We start from the raw sequence: 12362 nt of genomic DNA, 5'->3' as shown, positions 1-12362 counted from the left end.
CGAAAATTTATAGCCTGACTCCTCATTTTTGAAATTCCTTACATTTTGATCCCTGTTACATTTTTGTCCAATTCCATTGACCGCAACGTAGGGGTTAATTAAAGCAACTATTTTGTAATTTAATTTAATGAAGTAGTAGCCTAAACTAGAAGTAGCCGAAGTTAATTAATATTTAATACCCCTAGGTTTTTAGATGAAATAGTAAGAGAGTCGTTAACGTGTAATGTAAAGTTGGTCTTGAAGCTTCGATCCGCTTTCAATCACGTCGGAAGAGATAACAAACAGGTACGTAACAATTTAATTAATCTATTCTGTTCTTGTTGTAACTGATTTCATTATTATTATTTCCAATTAATCGAACATCTATTGATTAATTACGACTGTAATTGCCCTAAAATATCAATTGATGTTCATAAATCTCGCACCGTAATTTATATTTTTCTTCGAGGATGACTGTTAGTTAGTTAGTTAGTCTTCTGAAAGGTTTGGAATTTAGGGTTTCTGTGATATTATGGGTTTTGGCATTGTTGTAAAAATCGGTCTATGCGGCCGAGTACTCAGGCGAGTTTCTTCAACTCAGCCAACATTACTCGGAATCGATTACACTCTAGCTAGTCGGCCCAACTCAGATTTTTAATTTTTATAATACCTAGGCTAAGTACTTGCAACTCCCCAGCCGAATGCAACCGTGGTACTTTTAGGGTTCTTCGATGCAAACTTGAATTTGGGTTTTAGGGTTTATATATAATGTAGCAAAGAGTTTCTAAACTTGTAAATCGGTGATGATTTATTGCGAAAATGTCAAAAAAAGTATGTCAATTTTTCAAATTGTATGAAGCTAATCTAAGCGGAGCAAAATATAAACTAGATAAATAAATCCTTTTTTTTTGCCATATTTAATAAAAGCATATCTATTTTGGCAGATTTGGATATGGCTATAGAACATATAGCTGAAGTTACCAGCTTGTCCCCTAGGGCAACCGAGAATGATGTTCGCGACTTCTTTGCTTTTTGTGGAACGATTGAACATAATGATATCATCAGGTGCTTCCATAATCTTTTATCTGTCTGTGTAAGCTGTTTATAAGTTTATTGTTATTAAATTTCCCATTTGATTGGAGTCAATAAATGCTTTAGAGCATTCTCAGCCTATTCCCTATATTTGTGTGAGGGGGTTTTGTAAATTATATGGTATGGTTATGAGTGGTTGTGAGTAGAGTTGAGAAAAAAATGTTATATGGGAAAGTTAAATTTGGGGTTTTACTGTTCATACCGTATAATATTTTAATATTTTCTAAAAGTGGTTGTGAGTGAAAGAGAAAGAAAAGATAATGATAAAGGTATAAAAAGTATTATTTAATTAAACAGGAGAGAGAAAATACAGTGATTTTTAGTGATATATGGATATATGGTAAGGAATGGGCTGGGTATGCTCCAATACTTCTTTATTATGCATGATGCTAGATTGTTAGTAATTACTAATTTTCGTCCAAGTTACTTAAAGTTATTATTCCAAAAAGCATGTGATGATTGCTTCTCAATAAATCAAGATTTTATTTTATAATTATAGACTATTAATATTTGTGCAAACTTATTGTTTAAAGTAAGACTATTTACTTTTCTTATGCAAGGCTGAAAGCCAACTATCTAGGACTGTAAACGGACCAAACGAACACGTACGGTGCATGCTCATGTTCGTTCGTTTTAACTTAACCGAAAAACAGTCAACTATCTTGTTCGTGTTTGTTCTTTAAGAAAATGAACGTGTTGTGTTTGCTTATGTTTGTTTGTTAACAGCATAAAGGAACAGTCAACCATCACAAAAGAGATGGTTGACTGTTCGCCTAATTGTTCGAAACCAAGCTTAAGCCTTGTTCGAAACCAAGCTTAAGCCCAGTCGAGCTCGGCTTGTTTGCACCCCTAGGAAACCCCATTGAGTTGACTCAACCATCACCACATGTCATAAGATTTTGGCATTACCATTATTATTTTCATTTTTAATACTACAAAGTGTTATCATAATTGGAAGTGTCCTTAATTGAACCGACCACCTTACCAGCTAGTAATCTAACAACTTTTAAAACCCTATAATATGATAATAATTTTAAAAATTGTAGTTCTATATATTTATATATATTATATAACAAATTCAAAATAAAATATCGAAATGGTTTATAGTTTGGTGTGTATTTGAAATCTCAACAAGAAGCATAGGATAGACAAAACGAGTCAATCCATGATCGAAAGGAATGCATTTTTTTTGGTAAATTTGGTCCTACCAACGACTTGGTTTTACCAGTTCAATTGATCAAGCCAATAAGCAGGCACTTTAAATGGAACTGGTTCAAGGGTACTCAACCAGACCTTTATGTATACATAGATGATTCCTGATTCGACTAACCAGTACAATTCAATCCGTTTGCGAGAGCAGTTGCTTTAATCTTTGTGAAGTCACACTTCTTTTGTTATGTTAATCTATGGTAAAGGACTTTAAAGTTTGTAAGTAAAATCGTTTACAATACATAGAAGAAATTATAGTTTTTGTCATTCTAGTATGTAAAAACTTATAAAAATAGCCTCTGCGAGGGTCCTTTCTTTTACCATGGCTTACAGTTTTTGCCCCTAGACATGACACCGCAATCCATCATGTCCATACATTTAACACCTACATATTTGGAAATCCATTGAAAAAGATTTTTAATTTTAAATATAATAAAAATCTTGAATTATCAAAATGCTCTTTGGTAAGAAATAGAGAAGTTCAAGTCCTACGAAGCTGACAATAGGTGGATTTTAGAAGACGTTTTTTAGGAGAGTGTATGCTCTCTATTAAGTTTTAGACAGTCAGACGCATACGTATATGGTGAAATTCATCAGAGAGAAACAAAATTGCTTTTTCATTATTTTCTTTTATTTATAAATTTTTTAAGAATGGAAAAGTGTGTAATTCATTTTGTTCTGTATGTAATCATAATATTTAGTGGGATAGTAGAACCCTAACTAGATTGTGTATGTGTGATATATGTGTATATGTGTGCATTTTATATACATATATGTGTGTGTTCCCTCTTTGGATTTATTGTTTAAAGTAAGACTATATACTTTTCTTATGCAAGGCTGCAAGCCAACCATCTAGGACTGTAAATGAACCGAATGAACACGGACGATGCATGCTCATGTTCGTTTGTTTAACTTAACACCGAAAAACGGTCAAACACGAGCAATTAGATGAACAGAGTAGTTCTTGTTTGTGTTTGTTCATTAAGAAAATGAACGTGTTGTGTGTGCTTATGTTTGTTTGTTAACAGTATAACTGTGTATAAAGGAACAGTTCATGAACGTAAAAAACATTATAAACGAACATAGATGAACGAACATAAGTGAGTGGCATAATTATAAGTAAACATATAAACGTAAACTAACGAACACAAATTATTGAACGCAAATGAATGAAGATAAACGAACTTAAATAAACGACCATTCATGAACAAGACATGTGTTTATGTTTGTTCGTTTAACTAAATGAACAAAAAATGTTGCTCATGTTCGTTTGTTTAAGCGAACATAAATGAACTTGCCGCTGGGCGGGTGGGTCACGAACGATTTACTGAACGTTCGGTTCGTTTACAGGCCTACAACACCCCCCCTGATGTTGTTGTGTTGTTGGCCAACTAATATCTCTTTGTAAGTTGTTGACTGGTTGGAAATTTTAACTCGTTGGGTTATCCTTATCATGTTGTATACATTAATTTGTTTGCATTGCTTTATTTGTTTTATTTTCCCATAGTTTTATGTCTGTATTAATTATAATTACTTCACTATCCTAACTAGAGGTATTCTCATGGTTGATACACAGAGCCGGTGATTATGCGTGTACAGCTTATGTAACATTTAAGGACGCTTTTGCTCTAGAAACAGCAGTCTTGCTTAGTGTAAGTCATTACTCTCACACTTTTTGCAACATTCAATTAGTCGTTCAACAAAATTTAAAAATCTGGTTTAGGTAAGAATTGTTGCAAATATGACATATGCTTTTTTACCACTTACTGTTCAGTTAAGTTAGAGTTAGTTATCGTTCTAACTTCTAATGATGAATATTATTCTGTTTACAGGGAGCAACATTTTTGGACCAGACTATATGCATAACAAAATGGGGACAAGATTATGATGAGACCGAGTATTGGACCAGAGCTTCTTCATGGATTCCAGAAGACGGAAATACTTCATATGTAATGCATCTAACACCTAACATCTTCCCTGTTAATTACTTTCTCATTATTGTCATCTGAACGTATTCATGCAGGCATCACACCAAGAAAATCAATATGCTTACACAGCAGGAGAAGCAGTGACGGTGGCTCAAGATGTGGTGAAAACAATGTTGGCAAAAGGGTATATTTTGGGCAAAGACGCGTTGGCAAAAGCGAAGGCGTTTGATGAACGCATCAAGTGTCTGCAAGTGCAGCTGCAAAAGTGGCTGAATTAAGTGAGAGAATTGGGTTGACTGATAAATTTTGTGCTGGAGTTGAAGCAGTTAGATCTGTAGACAAGAATTATCATATTTCTGATACAACTAAATCGATCATGTCGACTACTGGTAGATCGGCTGCAGCTGCTGCTACAACGGTTGTGAACAGTAGCTATTTCTCAAAAGGGGCTCTTTGGATGTCCGATGCGTTGAGTCGAGCTGCTAAAGCGGCTGCGGATTTGGGGAATAACGGTGTTGGCAAATGAAGTATTGTTTTAGCCTTTAGGTGGGTGAGTGTGGGCTTTGAAATACAAATAAAGGGAAACAAGTAAACTCAACACTATTCAAATTCAACGTCTTATATTAAAGAGATTTATTATGTTGATATATTGCTTGTAGAAATACTAATACACTTTTATGAAGTGATTTTCATCTTTTTGTAAAAGTATTTAATTTATTTAGTTTATGAACTTTTTACTGAAACTTTTAGTGGCCACTGGTAATTATTAGTGTTAGCAGTTAAACCAAACATGTTTAAGCATGATATTGAATTTTTTAGACCTGCTAACTAGCACACCCTCTAAACTTACTTTTAAATCTATACGGATGTTCACCATGAGATCAGAAAGCTTAATCACTTAAGCAGAACACCTTTACTGCCATTTTAATACCGCTAGGCTAGAAACCGTTTGGTGTACAAATTAGGCAAGTTACATGAAGTATAACTCAATTCTTGTTCAGATTATCTACTTTTGTTTGTAATCGGCAAATTACTTCTCCTAAAACTGTGACGATGGAGTAGATATTTAAGACAAGGTATAATTTCTTAAAGAAGAATTAAATATTATAATAAAAAATAACTAATAACCATTGCATTGGTTAACAATTTGATCATTGGTAGTCTCAACTTTCAATTGTGATAACAATAACAATCACGTTAGAGTCTAACAGATCATTAACTCCGTTAGTTATGTTTCTTTAAGTTGATGTGAAATTACCAAAACAGTCCCACTAACTAATAAATAATAGAGTAAAGCATATTAATGAGAAATTGTTATTGGTAGTAAAACTAAAAGTTAAGGTTGTCATTGATCATATTATTAGTAAGGATTAATATTGATCAATTGTTAATAGTTTAAATTATTGAAGTCCAATTTTCCTTTCTTAAAAGTTTAAGAACACATGCAGAATTTTAACTTTCATGAAAAAACTATAATTAAGGATCTAAAAGTTACAATTAAGAACAAAAGTGCGGGTAAAAGAATATGAATGGTCAAACGAATAGTGGGACGTGATGCGTTTGTGCTCTACCCGTGTTCGTGAGGGTCTAAGTAATAATATATTTTATTGGAACGGTTAAATAATATGATACTATCCTACTCCACCTAATCTACACCAAAATAAATTACATCAACTAGGCCTGTAAACGAACCGAACGTTCGGTGAACTGTTCGGTGGGAAGTTCGTTTATGTTTGTTTATTTAATAAACAAAAAGTTTGTTTATTTATGTTTAATTAAACATGAACAAAAAGTTTGTGTTCGTTTAATTAAACGAAAGAACATGAACACATGTTCCGTTCGTTCATTTATGTTCACGAACTTTCGTTTATGTTCGTTTATTTATGTTCATTTATGTCTGTTTATTTATGTTTGTGTATGTATTAATAAAAATAATTAAACAAACGTTGTGCTTCGCGAGAGATTAGGGGTGGCGAACATAGCAGACAAGATAAGAGAGTGGAGATTGAGATGGTTTGGACATGTAAAGAGAAGACAGACGACGAATCCTGTTAGATCCGTAGAAAACATTACTATAGAGGGGAGGAGGGGTAGAGGACGACCGAAATTGACTTGGGATGAGAGGACTAGGCATGATTTGATAGACCTAAACCTCTCCGAGGACATGGTTGAGGATAGGAATTCGTGGAGAAGTAGAATTAAAGTTAAGGATTTTTAGAGAGAATTGAATACCTTAGGGATTAGACTTAACTTATTTAGGTCACATACCATAATGGTATTTCCCTTACATATTTTATTATTATTATTATTAGCTTTTATATTGCGGTTAAACTGTGACCTTTTTATTAATATTATTATAATTAGTAGTAGTTTTTTATATAACTGTTAAACTTTGATTTCCTTTTTTTTGCTTCATACACATGTTCTTAGAGCCGAGGGTCTCTCTGGAAGCCACCTCTTTATTCCTTTGGATAGAGGTACGGTGTGCCTACATCCCACCCTCCCCAGACCCTACCTATAGCTCTGCTGTCGGTGGGATTTTACTGGGTATGATTGATTGATTGATTGAAACATTATTTGGATGAGTCATGTACTTAAAGTTTTATATTTATTAATTTGTTTTCATTTATGTTCGTTTGTGTTTATATATTTGTTCAGTTATATTCGTTTAGATTTTAAACAAACAAACACAAATGTTCATTTTTTAAATAAACGAACATGAGCATAAATATTTGTTCGATTAAGTGGTTGTGTTCGTTTAAAGTTAAATGAATGAACACTAACATACACTTGTTCGTGTTCGTTTACATGCTTTCATTATTCACATTGATAAATACGTCAGTCTTAATCTCTAGGCTCTGCCGATTTTATTTGTGTACGTGAACACAATAATTTTCTTAATGAACGAACACGAACATAAAATCGTGTGCATGAACCGTTACAGCCCTAACACCAACCCGTCATAAACGAAAGTGGAACCCTTAACATCAACCCACCGCACCCCACCTCAAATATGAAATAACAAAACATAAGGACAAAAGTATGTTTTTGAGTTTCTAATATAAGAAAAAGAAAAAGAAAAAGAAAAAGAAAGTGAAAAGTAAAGGTAATGTGAAGTCAATGGTACATAGAGTGAGTCCAGATAAACGGCGTTAACACCACATCACCCAAACCAAAACAACGTCACCAACTTCCTTCCTTCCTTCCCCGTGGGCAAATTCTATTCTTGCTGTTAACTCAAACCACGGTCACAGATGACACACATATTCTTCCTCACCACCGGGATCTAAATCAAATTACATATACCTCTAATATCAATGCCGCCTTAACAATCCAATTCCAATTCCAATTCCAATTCCAATTACATCCATCATGGACGCCGGCGTACCTTACAGAAACCTAAAACACGATGCGGATGTTGAAATCGTCAAATTCCAAGAAGAAGAAGAAGAACCCAATCGACACATCGAATCGAAGAATCCGCCGACGGAGGAGAATTGTAGCTTGATTACGCTGGTTTTGAGCTGTGCTGTTGCCGCCGGTGTGCAATTTGGCTGGGCCTTGCAACTCTCGCTTCTCACGCCCTACATCCAGGTGCTTGCTTGCTTTTCGATCTGCTTCATTTGATGATTTAGATCCGCTTAGGGCTTTAGATCTACGCTACTGAGCTTTTCTGCCTTTGCATTCTCTCTGTCGTTACTTATTTAGGAATGCAACATTTAGTTCCTGCCTCCTCTTACTTTTGTAGCATCATGATCATATCAATTTGTACTTGTCAAAGGCGTTTAAAAAGCCAAGGCTCGAGATAGGAAAAGGTGCATCGCATAAACATACGTTTGTTTGTGGCTTTAGTCTCTCATTTAGGCTGCTTCCAGGCCGTTTTCTTTCATGTTTCAGACCAGTTCATTGGAATTTGCAGAATTTTGCCAGAATCTCACTGACCAAAATCTGGCCACCAGATCGTGTGTATGACAGCGCCTCGCTTTGCAGGCTTTTGACTACATAGTATCAAACACACACTCTTGCAGTCTTTCTGTCTCTTTCATTTCACTATTTGAATGTCTGAGATGATGTCTTTTTGTTGATATTTGATTAATCTCAGCTACATAAAATAAGATTGAAATTCCTGTAGCATATCCCATGGCTCTATATTAGACTGTTATGAATTTTCTTTCCAAGAGTTTGTTTGACAATGACTCTATGATGGAATTGTTTGAGAGTATCACATGCCATATAGATAAAAAAAGACAAGATTCATATGTAGGTTAAGTGTGTGTATACTGTGCATACAATTGCTTGCTAGTATCTGTATTATTGTGAATGACTTTGTCCATTTCAATTCTCAGTCTCATGATAGTGTGTCTTGTTCTATTCTGGTTATGTTCTATTCTGGTTATGTTCTTATCGATTCCTGTTCTTTTATTTTTGGTACAGACACTGGGAATAGGGCATGCATTCTCTTCATTTATCTGGCTTTGTGGTCCTATTACAGGTCTTGTGGTAAGTTACAGTAATTTTTTTTACTTATCAGATTTATGTTATATGCCACTGATTTGTAACATAGGATGTTTCTTTTCGTTGTATTGGCATGCGAATGCCAGCACTTGCTAATGTTGGTTATGCTGTGTATGTAACTAGTTTACAGTTCTTTTCAGTCCCTATAACTCTTTTTATCGCCTCATAGTTCTAAAGTCATTTGAATTAGGCATAGCTCTTCCACATATGTATAAATCCCTTATATCTGATCTTTTTTAAGGATGTAAACATACATGAGGAAGTTTCATAATGTAAGATGGAGTTCCTGTTTTAGAAATAGTGAAGTATTTTAAAAAAAAGGAATGCGGGAGTGAAGTAATGACCTATGTCACTCGTAAGTTAGCTAATCGGAATCTTTTGCAATAGTTTATAGTTGAATATGATCTTCAGCTAAATGAGGAGAGATGCAGTGTCAGTGGTTCATCTCCACATATTGTTGTTTGGACAGCATGATTGTAGTATTAAATGTCTAGTTATTTATTTCCATTAGTATCTTGATGAGGTTCAATGGTCATTGAAGTTTTGTGATTATTTTTGCACGATCCCATTTTTTAGGTTCAACCTTGTGTTGGTATCTGGAGTGATAAATGCTCTTCAAAATATGGCAGAAGACGACCATTTATTTTGCTTGGATCTCTCATGATATCTCTATCTGTAAGCACAATTTCAAATATCATGTTTTCATCATTCTTAGTTACTCTGTTTTATCTCCACTAAACTCGATTTCCACTTTAGGTGATAATTATCGGGTTTTCTGCAGACATTGGATCCTTGATTGGAGACACTAAAGAACATTGCAGGTCTCTGCTTACTTCTTTATATCGTCTTTAAGAATTTGATGCATATAATTTATATAATCTCGGGATGTTATGTATTGCAGCACATATAAAGGTACACGTCCAAGGGCTGCTTTTGTGTTCATCTTAGGATTTTGGATGCTTGACCTTGCTAATAACACTGTTCAGGCAAGTGTTTTTTGGTTTATCTTTAGCATTAACGGGGATGCAGCTATCATGTGTACATGAACTGATGAAAGTAATCTTTATTACTTTTGTTAGGGCCCAGCTCGAGCTCTTCTTGCTGATCTGGCAGGCCCTGATCAGAGAAACTCAGCAAATGCCATATTTTGCTCATGGATGGCAGTTGGAAATATTTTAGGGTTTTTATCTGGTTCTAGTGGAAAGTGGCACAGGTAGAAGCTCAATATTCCATGTCGAGTCTGTAGTGTGTGTGTAATTTTAATGTTTTGACACTTGTCATATGCAGTTGGTTCCCGTTCTTGACAAATGGCGCTTGTTGTGAGGCATGTGGTAATCTTAAAGCAGCCTTTTTAGTTGCAGTGGTGAGTTTTTACGGTTTTTTAAGATTATATTGTGAAACTAATTAGCAAGATTGTTAGTGTTTGAAACGTAAGATTATATTGTTGGTGTTTTTCACAGGTTTTTCTTACATTTTGTACAATGGTGACACTAGTCTTTGCAAAGGAGGTTCCTTTAGCACCAAAACAGCATAGTAGGCTATCAGATGTTGATCCTCTTTTGGAGGATTCTCAGGCTCAGCAGCATGGTCTTGACCACACAGAATCAAAATCTCAGAAACACTCAGTTGATCACAAAGCTGGTAATCGGCTTGAAAATGCTTTTGAAATAGAGACCAGTGAGAGAAAACCCAACTCTACAGTTGATGTAGACCAAGTCGAAAGCTTTAGCAACAGTCCTAGTGCGGTTCTCGTCAACTTGTTGACCAGCTTACGCCATTTACCTTTAGGGATGCATTCGGTTCTTACTGTAATGGCTCTAACATGGGTAAGTTTAAAGTTTCAGTATTTGAACTGTTGTTTTGTTGACTTGTATTTACTTTTACTTTTACTTTTTCACATGTGAAGTTGTCCTGGTTTCCGTTTTTCCTTTTTGATACCGATTGGATGGGTCGAGAAGTTTATCATGGCGACCCGAAGGGAAGCACTGCTGAAATCAAAGCTTATGATGACGGTGTCCGAGAAGGAGCTTTCGGTTTGCTATTGAATTCCGTAAGACTCATAATTAAGCAAACAATATTATTACAAGAGAAAATTGCACAAATGGTCACTGTGGTTTGACTAAATTGCAAGTTTGGTCCCCAAATTTTTAAAATGCTAACTGAGTCCAAACATTTTTGAGAGAGTTGCATGTTTAGTTCCCACCGTTAGTCCTTGTTACTTTTCAACAGAAAAAAAGAGATGTCATGTTTGGGTAATTGTGTCTTTTCAAATTCAAACCCTTGATAAAGTAGTCTTTCAAACTCCAGAACTCCTAATGTCGACTTCATCACCTTCGATTTTTAACCCAAACCTTTGATTTAGTGCTGATCTTTGAGGAACATCATTACATTTTTAGATCTGCTTATCCATCTATAAATATAATGTCTTAACCGAAGAAAAAAAATGTAAAATAACTAAACCCTCACTTTTTTCGTTAAAAACTAACTGGAGTTGACGGTGGGGACTACACGTGCAACCCTCTCACATATGTTTGGACTAAGTTTGCAAATTGGTCAACCACGAGGACCATTTGTGCATATTTCCCTTATTAAGTTTTCTGGATAATCGTTAGTTAAGCTCTCATAATATCATTTCTCACCACAGGTGGTTCTCGGTATCAGCTCTTTCTTAATACAACCAATGTGTCAATGGATCGGTTCAAAATCCGTGTGGGCCGTAAGCAACTTTATCGTGTTCGCTTGCATGGCAGGCACCGCCATTATAACCTTAATCTCTCTAGGAGAATCTAGAAACACTGATAACATGGTTGGAGGAAACGAGGCTATCAAAACTGCTTCTTTAGTTGTTTTTGCCATTCTTGGCCTTCCCCTTGCTGTAAGTGTCATCATATCATGAGCAACTAAACCTTTGCTTTCCTTATAATATTTTAACACGCGTTTCTTGGTGCAGATAACTTACAGTGTCCCGTTCTCTGTGACAGCTGATCTAACAGCCGATACAGGTGGCGGCCAAGGATTGGCGATTGGAGTATTGAATTTAGCAATTGTAATACCACAGGTAGTTGGGTTGTTACATGTTGGTTATAACTTCTAATAGTTATAACCAATAATTAGTTGTTTGAAACTTTGAATAATTGTTTGTGGGAATATGTTGACAGATGATTGTGTCGCTTGGTGCGGGGCCTTGGGATGCGTTATTCGGTGGGGGGAACGTACCGGCATTTGCTCTTGCTTCATTAAGTGCTCTTGCTGCTGGAATTCTTGCAACTCTAAAGCTTCCAACTCCTAGCAACTCATACACACCTATAGGTTTTCATGTAGGGTGACAACATTTTGTCCTACCATTTTGTATATATTTACAGTTGCAGAGTTAAAAGGATACACTATCATATCCATGAGTATAGGTTAGGAATACCTGATGTATTTTTCATGATAATTTTGTATTTCTTTTTTATATTCGTTACATTTATATTTTTAATTTAGAACTATGATCAATTGACTGATTATAATTCATACCAAACTTTTACCATTCACATGTAGCATACATCAATATTTAACATGCGTTACCTAACTTTATTATTTAAATGTAGCATACATCAAGTTAGGGGTGTAAACTAGTTGAGCCTGAGCTTGACCAGG

The 12362-nt window shown here is 35.1% G+C and overlaps 1 protein-coding gene and 1 pseudogene across 2 annotated transcripts; both read left to right on the top strand.

Moving 5' to 3' along the window:
• Positions 1 to 230: 230 nt before the first annotated feature.
• Positions 231 to 4891, top strand: LOC143607646 (binding partner of ACD11 1-like; annotated as a pseudogene). Its single transcript, XR_013149010.1, has 5 exons — positions 231 to 264; positions 924 to 1044; positions 3857 to 3932; positions 4113 to 4229; positions 4304 to 4891. The product of XR_013149010.1 is annotated as a binding partner of ACD11 1-like (transcript).
• Positions 4892 to 7580: 2689 nt separating this feature from the next.
• LOC143608057 (sucrose transport protein SUC3-like) lies at positions 7581 to 12135 on the top strand. The gene is made up of 12 exons (XM_077083260.1): positions 7581 to 7802; positions 8643 to 8708; positions 9300 to 9398; positions 9480 to 9544; positions 9625 to 9709; positions 9803 to 9936; positions 10011 to 10086; positions 10184 to 10549; positions 10630 to 10773; positions 11368 to 11598; positions 11674 to 11781; positions 11882 to 12135. Exons 1-12 carry the CDS (start codon positions 7581 to 7583, stop codon positions 12047 to 12049), a joined length of 1764 nt encoding a protein of 587 aa, XP_076939375.1. The 3' UTR covers positions 12050 to 12135.
• Positions 12136 to 12362: the final 227 nt, after the last annotated feature.

The sequence above is a fragment of the Bidens hawaiensis genome, unplaced genomic scaffold, assembly GCF_021521415.1.
Source record: "Bidens hawaiensis isolate Kalapana, Puna unplaced genomic scaffold, B.hawaiensis_p1.1 tig00002125_1, whole genome shotgun sequence".
NCBI lineage: Eukaryota > Viridiplantae > Streptophyta > Magnoliopsida > Asterales > Asteraceae > Bidens > Bidens hawaiensis.
Note: the sequence above shows the minus strand (reverse complement) of the source record. Positions and strands in the feature narration are given on the sequence as shown.